Raw genomic sequence first — 17,249 nt, 5'->3', positions numbered from 1 at the left:
GGGAGGCCAAACACTTGGAGTCCTGTAGCTTCCGAAGCTGACAGAAGGTCCTCACGACTTGTCCAGGACCTCAGTTCAGCTCTGCTTGTCTCTGTTCCAGACCCAAGCTTCTTCCTGACCTCGACCTCATTTCCTGAAACCTGTCTCCCTCTTTCTAGCACCATAGTCATCCCTGTCTGCAGCTTTCCCCACCTAGACGTCCCTCTGCTGCCCCCTCTGGGTCCGGAAGAACCTTGGCCACAAGTTCTCCCAGAGGACCCTTCCGGGCAGGTTAACCCTTACGGTTCCAGCAGACACACGCACAGCTGTTTCTCCTGGTTCCCACCTGCCAGCATCTGCTGGAGCAGAAAGGGCTTTGGGGTCTTCTGGAGTAAACTGCCTCTTGAAATGTCACACAAAACGATATGGGGAGACAAGGTGGGCGTCCTGGAATTTCCAGGGCCTCGGGAGAGATGTACTGTGGTCTGCCTGTGGCCTTAAGATACAGTTACGTTCAACCTAGCTCTGTAAAGAACATTTCGTTTGCAAGAGTTCAGAGCAGGCCCAGGCGTTGGGAAGCACAGCTCCAGCTGCTGCCACTGTAGCCAGAGCATCACCACCTCCACCCACAGCTCTCTTTGCTCTTGACCTCGGAGCAGCTCCTTAGAAGCAGGCAGGCAAGACACTGCCTGAGCTTCAGAGTGTGAGGCCTCTGCCTGTGTGTGTCCTGCCTCACAAACGCCCAGCGAGCCCTCCACTTGGCGGTTTGTAAAATATTTCATACGCTCCCTGTCTTCTTTGATCCTAACATCCACCCCATGAGGCGTCTCATTATCTCCGAGTGACAGGTGAGGAAACCAAGTCTCAGGCCGGGGAAGTTCTTGCCTTGCAGACAATTAAAGCACTTTGGGTTATGTGGTGCCTTAATCCAGGGCTCCTGCTAGGAATTTCACTGCCGTGACCTCGGCAGGGTTTTGACAGCTGGTCCTGGTTCTTTGAGATGGGAAGCAGTTAATGAAACGCAGGCCGGGCGCTTCAGGAGTTGGCAGGCATAGAGGGAAGGCAGAGGCAGAGTTTAGTAGTCGTGCAGCCTGTCCCCTCCACCTCCCCCGTCCCTCACCGAGCACACTGCCGGGCTCTTGAGCCAGAGGCCTGACAAGAAGCTGGGGCGCGAGGGGCTCCCATCGGGACATGCACGACTGTGGCCAGAGCAGCTCTCCCTCGGACAAAGGGCACGCTCGGCCGTGGACTCTGAAGGCCCCAGGCCCCACTGAGGACAGGGCCCCTGGGCACTGGACAGGGGCAAGCACCCCTCGAAGACACCGAGCCCCGCTTCCTTCGCCAGGCCCAACAGCTGCCCAAGCCCAGCCAGCACCCTCACCTCGGCGTTTCTCCGTCTCTTCCCACAGGTGGCGGAGGTGGCTGGAATGATAACACTTCCTTGCTCTGGTCTGGAAAGTCTTTGCTGGAAGGTGCCACCGGAGGACATTCCTGCCCCCAGGCCGTGAAGAAGTGGGGGTGGGAGACCAGAGGGGGTTTCGGAGGGGGTGGAGGGGGGTGCTCCTCAGGTGGAGGAGGCGGAGGATATATAGGTAAAGATGATTCGCGTTCAAGGTGTCACTGCCCTCCCCACTTAGTCCTAGGCACCTCACCTCCCTGTCCGCCCCCCGGCCCCTGCCTGCACGCCCCTGGCCCACCCCCAGTGTGGACTGTAATGTGACCTTGCACGCCTTCCTCCCAGCCCCACCACACGAGCCAGAGGCAGGGTGTTGGCTTTCGAGCCAGCATCCTGCCTCGAGGTTTCGATAGGACAGCATCAAGATCCCATATGATTCTTGATCTCCCCCAAAGCCAATGATAAAGGGGCTTTGGCTTCCCAGCCTCTCCTCTGGGCCTCCCCCAAGGACGCACTGGCCTGAGAGCCTTGGAGGCCAGACTCCTCTACCCCGTGCCTCCCTTCGGATGGCCTGGCCCGAGTCCTTGCCGAGCCCGCTCCCTGAGGGCCTGGTGTGCAGCTTCTGGCCTCGTGGGCTCCCCACACTCCCTTTCCTGCCCCAGCCCGCCAGCTTCCAGAAGGGCGCCATTCCCCCTGCTGATGGGTGCTTGCCCTGAGGGCAGCTGCGGGCAGTCCCAGCCCAGCCCTTCAGCAAGCAGCTGGCCCCTGGCCCCAGCTCTCCTCTGGGCTTCAGAGCAGAGCAGAAGAGCCTTCTGAAGCTGAGAATCATCCCCACAGACTAGGACACAATGCATGCACGCGCTGTGATGTGCTGTCCGTGTTTTGCTTTACGCTGTGTGTGAGACGCTCGTGTTGACCAGATGCTCTTCTTTTCCAAGCCTAGGGTGGGTGGGCGGAGCCCAAGGGGAGGAGCCCAAAGATAACCCAACCCCCACTGAAAGGAGGGACAGGAGCCTAGAGGCACAGGGGCCCATCCCCCCTGCCCCAACCCTGACTGGATGGGACAGGACAGCCACTCCTCAGTGCCACTGCCCGACCAGTCCTGGGAGAGGGGCCAAGGGGCCAACCCAGCCCGGGGAGACTAGAACTCTTCTGACTCTTGCTAACACGGACTGCTTCCTGGGGGTGCCCAGCAGAGTGGTGAGACCCCCCAGCGGGAGCTGGCCCGGACCTGGAGGAGAAAGTGGCCCACACACCAGGCTTCTACTGAGCCGAGCCCCAAGTGCAGCCCCTGTGCCCTGAGCCTCCCTTCCCTCCCCACCGCCCCGCCCTCGAGGCCCCTCCCTGACCCCGCTGCTTGCCCTGCTGATGCGCACATGTGTCCAGACTTGGGCACCCACCTCTCTGCGTTAAACTCTCCTCTGGTTTGCCACAGGTGGCAATGCTGCCTCAAACAATGACCCCGAGATGGACGGAGAGGATGGGGTTTCCTTCATCAATCCACTGGGCATCCTGTACACCCCGGCTTTAAAAGGTACCCCCTCTGCCAGGTGGCAGAACCAGCTTCCTTAAGCCAGTTCTCCCTCCCAGCTAAAACTCCAGGGCTACTGATGTGAGTCCAGGACACAAAGGTGTGATCGTGGGTCCCTTGCAGGCAAGTCTACTTAGTGGTCATCTCACCAAGTTTCCTGGAAATCAGGATGCGTGATCTGATTTGGACACAGAAGGAGAAGACTGGCCAGCCCTAGAAAGTGCAACAGTAATAGGCCCGGTACCTGTACCAACCTAAGTGACCCTCGTGTGGACCCTCCCACTTGCCTGCCTGTCCTCTGTCTGAGTTCCCCTCACCAGATGCGCTGTGGACTTTCCTGCACAGGCAGCGCTCCCAGCGGCAATGGGACGTAGGAGCAGGGACCAGAGAACCCGCCCTGACCAGCTGGAGACAGAGCGCAGAGCCTGGGGGTGGGGTGCAGGGCGGCCTCCGCCCAAGGCTGACCCTCCTTCCTTCTCACCAGTGATGGAGGGCCACGGGGAAGTGAATATTAAGCATTACCTGAACTGCAGCCACTGTGAGGTAGATGAGTGCCACATGGACCCCGAGAGCCACAGGGTCATCTGCTTCTGTGACCACGGGACAGTGCTGGCCGAGGACGGCGTCTCCTGCATAGGTAAGGGGGTGGGGGAGGGAGCCCAGAGCTTGAGCCATAGCCGGTTTCTTTGGTTCTGGGACACCTCAGATGCAGTTTTGTAAACTTCCTGACACCCCTGTCTGCCCCCAGCACCAGTGCTCTGCTGATGGGTAGAGGGACCTGTGTGTGAAAGGTGGGTCACGGCCCAGGAAGGAGTCGCAAGTCACCTAGTCCCACCCCTAATCCCAGATGTGACCCCCACATCCCCACCAGGGGACCGGCCCATCTCCCCTGGACCCCCCAGCGCCAGGGACCTCAGTACTCCTAAGGCACAGCGTCCCATCGGGGAGTCACAGCGCCAGACCCGTTCCTTCCAGCTTCCACTCCTGGGCTCCCTGCTCACAGGGGCCCTTCAGGCGTGGCGTCTGAACACAGCGCTGCCGTGCTCCTCCTCAAGTCTTCTCCACATTAAATAACCCGTTTATTTCCATCCATTCATGTGGGACACAGGTTTATGCCTCCTTCTCACCCTGGTGTCCCAGTTGTCAACGTCCCTTTTGAAATGCAGTGTCCGGGCCCAGGCACGGTGCCTCGGTGCGGTCCATGCCAGTGTGCACCCGGGCCCGCCCTCCCCTGCGCTGGGCCCGGTGCGCTCGCGGACAGAGAATCAAGTCAGCCTCTAGAGTCTAACTGACCGGGACACTCTGTCGCTGGGTCGTACTGAGTTTGTAGTCATCTAAGGTGCCTGAATCTCTTCTGCAGCCGCTGCTGGCTCACCTTTCATCCTCATCCTGTCATGCACATTTGATGTTTTGGATCAATGTCCAGATTTTGATATTTATCCCTTTTATATATTCCCTCCCCACGAAAGCTACTGTTGAAAGTTGTAAAACCAGGACAAACCTGCTTCATGGCCTGGTCCTCTGAAAAGGATGGTGGTCCAGGCGTCCAAGGCCGGGGAGGGTCTTTCTGACTTGGGGCCAGCTCAGAGGAGAATCCGTGTGGTCATTGGTGCCCCGTGGGGACCTGTCTTCCAGTGTCGCCCACCCCGGAGCCCCACCTGCCAATCTCGCTGATCCTCTCCGTTGTGACCTCTGCCCTCGTGGCCGCCCTCGTCCTGGCTTTCTCCGGCATCATGATCGGTGAGTGTCCCAGAGCCCCAGCACTTCCAAAGCGGGGCAGGGAAGGCAGACCTGGCAGAACAGAACAGCATCTCAGGCTGTGCCGTGGATGCCGAGGTTTCACTCGAGGTTTCACTGCCCCTGGGTGGGCAGTGATGAGGGCAGCCCACGCCAAGCCAAAACAGAAGGCCCCCTCACTCCACCCCCTGCACATCCGTGGTCCTAGGAGCCATGATTCTGAACCTCAGCCCTGTGCATAGCCTCCTGGTTGCTCAAGGAGGGGGCACTCTTCAGAGTGCTAAAGGTCAGCCCCACCCCAGGCCTCCCTTTCAGCGCTCATCAGACCTGGGCTTCTACTAGTCTGGCTCGCTTCCCGTGTCACGCCTCCAGCCCGCCCTTCCCCACTCCATGCAGAGAATGCAGAGCTGGTTTCTGACTGTTTCCAATTAGGCCAGTGAGCCAGGGAGTGCTGACCTGCAGGTCGCAGAGGGCCCTGCATGGTCCAGCCAGGCTCTTCCTGCTGGAAATGCCCGGGACAGGTGGGCAGGGACCTGAGGGGAAGCAGAAAGAAAGGCTCAGCTCCGGACAGCACTTTCAGGCCAGCCGCTCGAGGGCAGGGAATCTGGGGGGGGGTGGGGACAGGGAGGTGACAGCTAATGTGATCCCCATGATGCCATCCTGCAAAGGGCAGGATGACGAGAGCTACCTGACTGCACGCTTACCACGTGATGGGTGACTGACACATTTTAGTTCACCAGACCCTCAAAGAACCCTATGATCACGGTTGGCATATTTCACAGAGGAGGAACTGAGCGCACAGGAGTTGACTCACTTGCCCCGGCCCCGCCCTGTGAATCACCTCCCATGGAGTCTGCCTTATATATAGAATGTTCTCACACATAGTAGTAACAGTGATAGTGGTCACTTGTACTGGGAAAGCTGTTTAGAACTTTCCAAAACCATTTCTTTCCTTTCTTTCCTCCTTTCTTTCTTTCCTCCTTTCTTTCTTCCTTCCTTCCTTCCTTCCTTTATTTATTTATTTTCGTGGCACTGCACAGCTTGTGGGATCTTAGTTCCCTGACCAGGGATTGAACCCACACCCCGCAGCACCATGTCCTAACCACTGGACCGCCAGGGAATTCCCTCCAAAACCATTTTATGTTGGTGAATTCATTTCATTATCACAAACCTAGGGGACGGGGAGTGGGGCTTTAGGAGACAGGGCAGGAGTTATTGTCCCTGCTTACAGAGAAGGAGACTGAGATCCAAAGAGGTCACGTGTCGCTTGTCAGTGTCACAGCTTGTAAGTAACAAAGGCAGAATTAGAACTCAGGCACCAGCTTAGACCCAGTTTAGAGACCTTTCACTCTGTGACGGTCTCCAGCTATGTGGCTTGGCGGTTCTTCAACTGTAGGAAACACAGGTGACCAAGAACCCCAGCTGTACTCTCAAATCCATTGCCATGCTTGCCCCACCCAGCGCCTGGGCAGAGCAGAGCTGCTAAGGCAGGCCCCCTCCTGGAGACATGGGACTCCTCTGACGGCCGACTGCGGATCCAGAACCTAGCAAGAGCCTTGCTGGGACTTCTTTAGACTGAATGGCCGTCTAGGGTCTTTGCTCAACCTTCCCTCACCCTGTCCTTCACATGGGGTCAGACTTTCAACACAGTATGGTGGCTTCCCAGCCTTCCTGGGTTCCCTCCCAATTATCTCTCACAGGCATTTCCTCTAGTAAAATCCTTGCCTGTTTAATCCTGTCTTGGGTCTGCTTCTCAGAGGACCCAAACTAATGTGCCTCTGCCCCTGCATGATACAATAAATGTTTTCCATTCATATGATTTTAAGCTTTACATTTACTTTCATCTTTCAATTAAAGGTATGCTTTCACATCTGTAATCATTTTGTTCGTATGACTAAGTGTAATGGAAAGATTTAGATCCCTGTGGAGGAGCTGGAGATCCAGGAAGGCTTCCTGGAGGAGGTGGCCTGGCTGCCTGGCCCGGGCCACCTTGCGCTGACCTCCATGTGTCTGCAGTGTACCGCCGGAAGCACCAGGAGCTGCAAGCCATGCAGATGGAGCTGCAGAGCCCCGAGTACAAGCTGAGCAAGCTCCGCACCTCCACCATCATGACCGACTACAACCCCAACTACTGTTTTGCCGGCAAAACCTCCTCCATCAGTGACCTGAAGGAGGTGCCCAGGAAAAACATCACCCTCATCCGGTGAGTGCCCATCACTGTCCTGGGGGGCAGCGGGGGGTGTGGGGGAGGCAGGGAAGGGAGAGCTCCAGGGGGCCGGATGTCATCCCTGCACCACGAATTCCTCCGGCAGCAAGAAGCCAGTAGAGCCACCCCTCAGGGCCCCCAACCCCCCCAGGGAGAGAAGGTTCAGTGTTCAGGGCCATTGGGGGGGTGTTTGCTTGTTCAACACCCCATATACACATGGGGTTGGTACAATGAGAGGAGGATTAGATGGGAGGAATGGGGCTCTCCTCAAAATCCGCCCAAGTGCCCCTCCCCAGGCCTTGCTCCCCACTCCTAGCTCCCAGAGCACCCTGTGCACGTGTCTGTCACTCACCAAGCACACTCCAGGGGGTGTCCACCAGCTGTCTGTGCCCCTCACCCCCGGCCCCAGGGAGCACAGGCCTCCCTGGCAGGCTGAGCCTTAGTCCCCTCTAGGTCTCTGGCAAATATTAGAGGCTCAGTAAGTGTTCACAGAAGGAATGTCCAGCCAGTGTCCTGAATCCTGGCTTGGAAACTTTCTTGCCGGGTAAAGCAATGGAGGCCAGGACCGACGAGCAAAGCCAGACTGAGGGCATTACCCTTGAGGGTGTGCGTGACCCCCCTGGCTCCCATGTGCGTCCACTAAATGTGCCCCTGTCTCATCTCGCCTTCTCTTTGAACAGGGGTCTGGGCCACGGCGCGTTTGGGGAGGTGTATGAAGGTCAGGTGTCTGGAATGCCCAACGACCCGAGCCCCCTGCAAGTGGCTGTGAAGGTAAGAGGCAGCTCCCCTGTGGGCCTGACCTTGGCCAGGGGTCTCTGTAAGTGTGGCTGTCTGCTGAAAGCCTCTGACCTCTGCGGCTCACAGCCTCCTCCTCCTTCCCACCCTCCCTTTTGTGCCCAGACGCTGCCTGAGGTGTGTTCCGAACAGGACGAACTGGATTTCCTCATGGAAGCCCTGATCATCAGGTAACGATACAGGGAGACACCCCACACCACTGCCCCAAGCCTGTAAGGGACACGAAATGTTTCTAACAGGCACATCTTCGAGGGAAACAGGATTGTCCTGCAGCATAGCCCTCCCTCTCCAACAGGAGACTCTGTAAATTCTTAGCACGTCTTACCAGAGTGGAACCAGCCCCCAGATGGCTGTCTTAGAAAATGAATCCAATCGATAGCGCTCCACCTTCAATCCGCATCCCTGTGTCACCAGCTGGTTCTTTTCCCCCTTTTCTTAAGAAACAGAGCATGCTGGTTGTTGACAGTAGAAGATACAATCCTCCTCCAGGTATCTCTTCCACCAGGTGCTTCGCCAACCCCAGCTCTCAGCTCTCATGTAAAGGAAATGGGCCCCCAAGTGATGGAAGGTGCCCACCCTGGTCCACCCAGCTGGCCTGACCCTTCAATTGGTGGATCTGGGGCCCCCCACTGGGAGTCTCAGTGGCCGGGGCTCTGACAGCAGATGTTGGACCTTGAGATCTGGCCAGGCTCATGGCCTCCTGGTGCACTGGGGAACCTCAAACATCCTGAAGGCTGGGGCAGCCCGAGGTCTCCCCTTGACAGAAGTGGAACGAGTCCAGAGCAGCATGTGTGGTGCGCTGGGTCCATAGGAGGATAGCAGCAGGCTCAGCCCCTGCTTTAAAAATGACGTATTTTCTGACTGAGCATGTAGTATGTGATTATTGAATAAAACCTGGAAAGTAGGAGAGTAGATGGAAGGAGACCCGAATCACTCCATCTCTGTACTTGGCAGTAACTAAGCAGCATTATATTTGGGTGTACAGTCACCCTGTGTGTCACCTCTGCACACGAGCGCCCACGTGGAGTTTCCTGGCCCCGCTGCCTCACGTGTCCCGATAGGATCACATTAACAGGAAAACCCGAATCTCAGAGCCCCCATGAGGAGTCCACAGTGGGATCCGTGGCCCACTTCCTTGTTCTCTTCCACACACGGTCACCTGGCAGGTCTCACGCAGTCCCTCGGGAAAGCAGTTCCTCTTCCGCCTGAGGCCTTCCTCTGAAAACCCAAACCCCAAACGTGAATCCTGGCCAGCAGTCCGCGCCCCAGCCTCAAAGCCCTCCTCTCCCCACTCCCGCCCCACCTGCTCACCCAAGTTCCTCCTCGCCCCCAAGCAAGTTCTTTCAAGCAGACTGAGCTCCCGCCAGACCTGCCCTCTGGTTCTCCCAGCTTCTCAGCAGCCGGATTATCCTCTGCTTAGGCCCAGCCTGGGAGCCCTGCTTCCCACATTTACAGAAAGCATTTACAAAATGTGGCTTCTGAAAGCATAAATCTGTACCCGGCTTTGCCCACTTAAGGTTTTCCCAGACTCAGCTCAGTTAAATTCGGTTATTCCCCTCTGCTCTGCAGCAAGTTCAACCACCAGAACATCGTGCGCTGTATCGGGGTGAGTCTGCAAGCCCTGCCCCGATTTATCCTGCTGGAGCTCATGGCGGGAGGAGACCTCAAGTCCTTCCTCCGAGAGACGCGCCCTCGCCCGGTGAGTGAGAACCAGCCTTTCCCAGTAGCTGTGCCGGGGGACGGAGCAGGGGGAGGAAGGAGCCAGGGTGGGCAGCCTGGGAAGCAACATACTCAGTGGGACCGAGGGAGTCAGCCCATGGGCTCGGATCTGGGGGAAAGGCGGGAGAGAGGGGACAGAAGGTGGCTGAAGGCTGAGCCCAGCCCCAGGGAGCTTGTGTAAGGCTTGTGCAACAGCTTCTCCAGGCTGTATCTATTTTTATGGCCTGCTGATTGTGGAAAACCAAAACTAGGGACAAGCACAGTGGGGGGACTTTCATGCCGGCTGTGTCACTCACTCAACCAACTGACTTGGGGCAGGTCACTCTGCATCCACCCGTTCTGAACCCCACTGTCCTCATCTCTCAAATGTGGACATCCTGACCTTGTAGTTTTCCTATCAAAGTAGAGTGCTGGGGTATTTAGGAAGGTGCTGCATACATGTTATGGTTAAAGGGCTAGAGCTTGGGGGAGTGAAGAAACCTAAGTGACCCACCCACGCCCAGCCCTGCTTGGCCATTAGACAACCTGCTTAGGGCAGCCAACCCCCTCTAACCTCAGCATCTGCAACGTGAACTCCGCGGGCTAGGCTAGAACATCTCGGACAGAGATCATTTATAAAATACAGCACACTGGGGGAGCCCGGAGTCCAGCTGTCCACTCCTGTCACTGCCAGGGTCTTCAAGAGGCCTGGACCCTGGAAACTGGAGCAGAGCAGACCCCTGAGTTAGGACCTGACTTCCTCTGGTTGCCACTGGACTATGAGAACCACGGGGAAGACTTGTACCCTCCCCACCCCCAGGACAGCAGAGAAAGACCGACAACCGCTCTGCCACAGCAAGACCAGAACGGAACGCTCTCCTCACGAGGACCCCAGGTGGTTGCGGAAACCTCGGAAGGTCACGCCTACTCCAGTCCACGCCTTCGCTCAGGCTCAGTTGAGAAACCGCCTCCTTAGGAGCCTCCACACCGTCCCCGCAAGCCTCTGGGTGACCTCTCTCGGCATCTAAGAGGAATCCGCTCTAACGCCTCGAGAAGATGAGTGTGTGTGCACCTGAGCACACCTGGCAGGAGGAAGGGGCTGGGGGAGGGGCAGAGAGGACTAAGCCCACCTCACGGTAATCCTCATCTGCATTGTCACAACCACCCTGTGAAGGAGACGGTACAGATCTCACCCCGTTCTGGAGGCGGGAAAACAGTGGCTCAGGGCGGTCATGTGACTTGCCGAGGTGCACAGGAAGTGAAAGAGCTGGAGCTAGAGCTCAGGTCTGGTGGATCCTAATTCCATGCTCTCTCCAGCCTGCTGTGCTGTTTATCCAGATGGTCCTCTTCGAGAAGCCCTGAGTGCCAAGGTGAGGGTGGGTTGTTCAGAGCAAATGCCGCCAGCTATGCCGGCATCTCTGCCAGGTCTGGGCACCAGCCTTGGCTTTCCCACCAGCACCCAGCAAGGCCGAGCGGTGCTGGGAAGCAGTGCCTCTGGCAGACGTCACACGGAACCCTTGGTATCACACTTTGGGCAGAGGCCTAGCTCTGGCTTTCCCACTGGAGATTCCTGGGGCTTGAGGACAAGAAAGTATTGTGACCTCCTTGTAAAGGGAATCTGGGAACCCTTCACTTGGCAAGTCCGAGGACTTGCGGGCAAAGGTATCTCTCTCCCTTGATGATGAAAGAGGATTTGGATGTTGTCTCAAAGAACGAAGCACCAGCAAGGAAAAGCAGGTCATGGATCTCTCCCACCACCTCCAGCCCCAGAGCCGCCCCCAGGAGGCTCAGAGCAGGAGCCTGCTGCCGAGTTCCGACCTCTAGCTGCAGCTACCGCCCGAGGGATGCCCACAGCCAGCAGAAGGTCGACTCCGCTTGGGAGAGCCTCTTCTAAGGGTCGGGATCCCCCCGACCAAATCTGCCCGCTAACCCTTGACTCTGCTCTTCTGTGTGGCTCTCCCTGCCAGCCGTGCCCCTTGGTAGCACCCCAGTCCTCCTCCTTACCCCTCTACACACCCACTCGTCTCAGGTGAGCTGGTCGTTCCTGAGGTACTGCCCACGACGGGTGATTTAAAACGTCGGATCACAGCCTCCAGAGTGACCCCGTGCAAATGTGTTTGTAGCAGCAACTTCCGGCCGTGGGTGGAAGGGATGGGGAGGTGGGGAGGAGGTTGCTAGGTGTCCTGCATGATTCTCAGAACCACAAAATCCAGCTTAGTGGAGTGGGGGTCAGGTTGACTGTGAGAAAGGAGCGCGATTTAGAAGTGGACCGAGGGGGCTAATATCAGCAAATCCTACACATGATGAAGAAGGGAGGGGCTGGCTGATGGACATCAGGGCCGGAGAGATACACGCCCTGAGGAGAGCGTGGGCAGAGTCGTGCCTCCAGCCTGTGGAGCTCACTGGATTCAAAGGCCTGAAGTCCACCTGATTCATTTGTTTGAAGTCCTTGAGTCTCCGGGCTTACCTGATGATGACCTGATGTGTGCAGGCACCCGGCTGGGCACTCAGAGTCACACGAGCACTCTGTACTCACTTCCTGCCATCCCCGGGGCTCAGTGGCTCCATGGACCATCAGCATAGAAGGACATGAAGTAATGATGGATATACAGACTCAGAAGACAGAATGGGTACCTGGGCCAACCATGTCTGTCATGGAAATGAAATTCATGGGTACAGAGGAAAACATCGTTTGGTCCCAGGACCCCACCTCCTCAAGAAGGAAGGACACTTTTAATGTCAAAACAACTTTGCAGATGCTCTCTTTATTGAACAAATTTTTATTGAGGGTTTAATATATGCCAGATGTAGGCTAGTAGCTGTCTTTTAATATCAGTTGATTCAATCAATAATGACAAAGACCATTAAGGAGTCAGTAATCTCTTTATTCAAGGTGGCGGTCATTGACCGCTATAGTGTCTATAGATGTTTGGAACATGGTAATCCTGTAGGTAATGGCTCTAGAGAAGAGGCTCAGTACAAGACGGCTTCTTGGATGTCAGAGGTGAACAGCAGCACAGAGGTGAGAACCTCTGGTTGCAACTAATGCTTAGGTTTTCATCTTTGGCTTCAACTTTGCCAAATACCAATGCTGCCTCCAAAGTGCGTGGAGGGGTATTTTCTCGGCCATGTCAGGAGCCAGGAATATGAGGGCCCAGCACCATTCGCATCTCATCACTTTTCAAAATGGATTTTTGCCACGTTTAATATTTTGTGTCCCCTGTCTGCATTCTTTGCTTCTTCCTTTCATCTTTCCCTCTTACCCTCATATGTGTCAATTTTAAAATATAACCCTAGTCTGTTTTTCACTTGGTGAAACAGTTCCTCCCCCATGTCCTGTGACCCTTCATCTCTAAATGCAGAAGCTACTTAAGGAAGGAACAGGTATCAATATTATTCTGTCTTTTATTAGTATATACATTATCCTTTGGAAATAGCCCCTCAGAAACTGCGAGCAAAGAAATTATTCCACTTCAGTGGGGCCTCTTTTCTCCCGTGTAAAAGTAGGATATTGGTCAAAACAGTGTCCCTGAAGGGAACTCCGGTACCCTGAGGTGCTACACACTCACACACACGCTCAGAAGAATTCCTCGGTCAAGCAAATCTCAGAGCCACGCAGACTCCTCTCCTACCGATTCTCAACACACATTAGCGTTTAGCAAAGACTCTGATCATTTCTGTGATAAAGAAGCCTATTTAACCCAGGAATTCCCATGCCTGTTTGATTGAATTCCATCCCACAGCCTGCTTTGGGAAATACTGCACAAAATCCTCTCTGAGTACTGGGCAGGCTACACCCATAACCATGGCTGCCCGAGTTGCCAAAGGAAGTGCCGCATTCAGTGGCAAATAGGGGGCAGAAACCCTGGTTCCAAGGCCTTCTTTGCCCAGGAAGGATAGAAATGACACTGAGCACACTGGCTGCACTCTGCACTGCTAGTTTTAAGTATCGGTTTTGCCACAGCATGCACACCTCCGCCACCCCCCCCCACACACACACACACACACCATGGGTTACCGTCTGTCTGCTCTGTTCAGACTGATTAGCGGCGCGGTTAATTTGCTCTGAGCAGCCAAAGACAGGGAGCCCAGATAATCCCGGCCCGTGGGTTAATGCATGGGAAGATTTAGTCCCTGCAGCACACCAGACTCATGGAGCATTTGAGACGTCAGTGGTCCTTGCATCCTGAGTGATGGGGGCTAAGACACAAAGAGACCCAGGGGGAGCTAGGACTGGGTCCTCTTTGGCAGGAACAGAAAGCAATTTGAAAGAAAGAGAGAGAAAAGATTGTTCTAATACTATAGCAAAATGGATGCATATTCCCCTTGGAAATATATTACTTTCCTTTTCCCCAGGAGAAGGGGACTGTCTCTCACAGTGCCCAGTACTTCTCAGCCTGACAAGGTCCCGGGAGAAGCCCAACACAAGAGCCATTTCCCAAGACCCCACAGCACCCCCAGGAGCAGCCCCCCGCATAACTGCAGAGCCCTCTATGAAGCGCTCACTCTGTGCCTCTGACTGTAGGTGCTCTTAACCATCCAGGGAGGCCAAGAGTGTCATGCTGATTTCACAGACCAGGACACGGTGGCTTGGACAGAGGCAAAGCGGTCAGCCCCAGCTCACACAGCCAATAAGGGACGAGCAGGATGAAGCCCAGCTCAGCTCAACCGAGCACCGGAATGTGCCCTCACGGCATCTGTGTGCTGCATCCGTATTCACTTGGGTACCATGCGCTGCACCCATGGCTACTCCGGCCCTTCTCGGACACGCTCTCCCGAGAAACTCCATTTTAACTCCTAGAATCCTACTTCCCCCAACCCAGATCCTTAAAGCCCAGTTCAGGGCAGTTTCGGCTCCACCCTGTTGACTGTGTGACCTGAGCCTCTCTGAGCCCTCAGCCCTCGCATCTTTAATACAGAAGTAACCTCTCTTCCCTACCGACCACACGGGATGTTGCATCAAAGGAGATCATGTCCTGGGACTTGCTCTGTTGCATGTAAGGCACTGCCCAGTGGTCCATGGGCAGAGACTATGCCCCTCCCTGAGTCTTCCCTCCCCAGAACTGAAGCATATGCCCTAGACAAACGCCTCTCTGCCTCCTTCAGTCCCGTGCTGTCTCTCCAAGGAGTCCCAGGGAGGTCCTGGTCTGTGGCCGGCATCTGGGTAAACCCTAGTTCCGCTGTAATCAACCAACGAACCCCCTTGTTCACTGAACCATGGCAGCGAGCTAAGGGTCGTATTGGAGACCACGGAAGTGGACGCTGAAGGCCCTGCCTCGGGTACCTCGAAGTTTCCTTGGGGACATGGTAAGATAGGCACAGAAGAGCGCAGTGAATGTGACACTGCATGACGACGTGTTGCTGCAGACTTGGGGGTTTAGGAATTTAAAAGACACCAAGGAGGGCATAGCCCTCAGAAAAGACTTCCCGGGGCTCCACCAGGCTGCGGGGAGGCAACGGCGGGGTGCATCTCGGGGCAGCGGGGGTGAGGGGGCGGCAGCAGCTTTTGCACAAAAGAGAATCATGCAGAAAGGCCGGAGATGGCTCTTCAGCTGCCCATCATTTTCTGGAAGCTTTCCTTTTTCAATCCACTTCAGGTCTAGGTCTTCAGGAAGAAAATTAATTTTTTAAAAAATATTTTTAAGCATTTAACTAGAGCATTTCTAAAACAATATTAGCCCCCTTTATTTCCCCACAGGCCTGTTTGTATGTTTGGGGGATCCAAATGTTTATGAAGATTGAGGTGGAAGAATGGGCAGAAAAAGTGCAAAGGGGCAGGACGTCTGCCAGTCCCGGTTCCTGTGGTTTAGGGCTCCAGCCCCGCTCATCTGGGAGCTGCGACCCTGTAAATGTTGCGCCCACCTGCAGAGATGGAGTCTTTGGTCTGGGCTGAGGCCCAAGCATCTGCATTTTTTAAGCCGCCAGGTGATTTCGAATGTGCAGCCAGGGCTGAGACCCTGGGGGTGGCGCACCTGTGTGGCCTCCTAGCAAGCATGGGAAGTGTTTCAGACCTTCTCTCCCCCAAGAACTTCTCATCATCTGGTCACTTCTGTCTGCCACAGAATCAGCCCTCCTCCCTGGCCATGCTGGACCTCCTGCACGTGGCTCGGGACATCGCCTGTGGCTGCCAGTATCTAGAGGAAAATCACTTCATCCACCGGTGAGTCTAAGTGGCCTTGCTCTACCCCCACCTTCTGTATGCTTCCCTACATGTCTCAGGGGCCCAGCTCGTGCCTTCAGAGCAGAACAATAGGTCTCTCTCCAAAGCTGTTTGGATGGCTCAGCTTTGTCTTTAAGATGGTTATCACTCTACCAGGGCTTCATCTGGCCCATAGGTAAAGTGGGATCATAAGACATCCATGCCAGCACTGGAGACCCAGATGAGCTATACCTGACCCCCTGCAGGGACTCCTGCCTGTGTCAAGTCCTAGATCATGTGAACGTTTCCATATCTAGAAAACTGGGCTCCTTAGGGGAAGTTTAAGGAGTTTGTATTTTCACATATCTGACTATGAGTAACTCGAAGGCAAGGACCCTGTTTTATTCATCTTCATATCACTGGCACATGGTGGGGCACAATAAATATTTATTGGATAAATTATTTTTTTCTAAAATACTCTGAAATGAAAAATAACGATTATTTTCTCCACCTCTGTACTTCATTTCCTCTACTCCTTGTGTTTAAATGGTGTTTTCACTGGTACATCAAGTCCACGTGTAATGCTATAGACATGAGAGATGACACATATTTCTTTCCATGTGGCCATTCATGGCTTTCTCAGCAGACAGCTTGATTCTGAAACCTGAAAAGTCAAATAGATTGTTAGGCTCTTTGCAAAGCTCTTCCTAACCATTTGCTTCTAATTTAGTAAATAACAACCTGGTGAACTAATAAACATTCATTAACCCATCCAAGAGTATAAGACATTTTCCTAATAATTAGAATATGTAATACAACGTAGAAAATGAGAGAATATGTATGAGTTTAGAAATAGAAAAGCGTGTAGGTAGATAACAAGCTATGCTTCCTTCCCTAATAAAAATGGGGAAGTTGAAGGTCAAGAAATACACTGGCCTAGCTTCCCAGAACCATTCCTGAAACAAGGCGAGACGCTCACATCAGCTCATCCTTTGACTGTCACTTCACCACTTTGATCTTCAGATCTTCCTGTTGATTTTCAGCCTTTCCAACTTGCAGATCATTGTGCTTGATAGAAATAACAGAAGTAAAAGAGAAGCCAGGCTCCGTTCTTTCTGTTCTCCTCCAGCCCTGCCATTGTTATTCTTGCCCTTTTTAATGTGTACACAGCTTTCCATAAATCTCAGCTCTGGGCTTTATTGTTGTTCAGACATGACAAGGTTGTACTCTTTTTGGAATTAGTCCTTGGCTAGAGCTATCTTGCCATCTTTTGTCCACATCCTCTAAATCTGGGCTCATCTGAGAGCAACATGTGCTGTCCCCTTGGTGACTTCAGATCTCTCCCTTCACTTCTCCCTGAGGTCGTTTCTGCCTTTAAAAAAAAAAAAAAAGGGGCTTCCCTGGTGGCGCAGTGGTTGAGAGTCCGCCTGCCGATGCAGGGGACACGAGTTCGTGCCCCGGTCTGGGAAGATCCCGCGTGCCGCGGAGCGGCTGGGCCCGTGAGCCATGGCCGCTGAGCCTGTGCGTCCGGAGCCTGTGCCCCGCAACGGGAGAGGCCACAACAGTGAGAGGACCACATACTGCAAAAAAAAAAAAAAAAAAAAAAAAGATTTATTTATTATTTTATTTATTTTTGGCTGCTTCGGGTCTTAGTTGCGGCACGTGGGATCCTCGTTGAGGCATGCGGGCTCTTCGTTCCTGCGCACGGGCTTCTCTCTAGTTGTGGCGTGCAGGTTTTTTCTCTCTCTAGTTGTGTCGCACGGGTTCC

General features: G+C 54.6%; 1 protein-coding gene across 1 annotated transcript in view; it reads left to right on the top strand.

The window, feature by feature from the left end:
* ALK (ALK receptor tyrosine kinase) overlaps positions 1-17,249 on the top strand; it is a gene marked incomplete at both ends in the record, with an annotated part of 728,930 nt that overhangs the window by 688,508 nt on the left and 23,173 nt on the right. The window contains 9 exons of the mRNA XM_082672737.1: positions 1,389-1,571; positions 2,811-2,909; positions 3,391-3,543; positions 4,542-4,646; positions 6,660-6,846; positions 7,530-7,620; positions 7,750-7,814; positions 9,214-9,343; positions 15,405-15,502. Of these exons, the coding sequence (XP_082528863.1) occupies positions 1,389-1,571; positions 2,811-2,909; positions 3,391-3,543; positions 4,542-4,646; positions 6,660-6,846; positions 7,530-7,620; positions 7,750-7,814; positions 9,214-9,343; positions 15,405-15,502 (1,111 nt within the window). The remainder of the gene's footprint in view (positions 1-1,388; positions 1,572-2,810; positions 2,910-3,390; positions 3,544-4,541; positions 4,647-6,659; positions 6,847-7,529; positions 7,621-7,749; positions 7,815-9,213; positions 9,344-15,404; positions 15,503-17,249) is intronic.

The sequence above is a fragment of the Grampus griseus genome (assembly GCF_964374135.1).
Source record: "Grampus griseus genome assembly, chromosome: 15".
NCBI lineage: Eukaryota > Metazoa > Chordata > Mammalia > Artiodactyla > Delphinidae > Grampus > Grampus griseus.
Note: the sequence above shows the minus strand (reverse complement) of the source record. Positions and strands in the feature narration are given on the sequence as shown.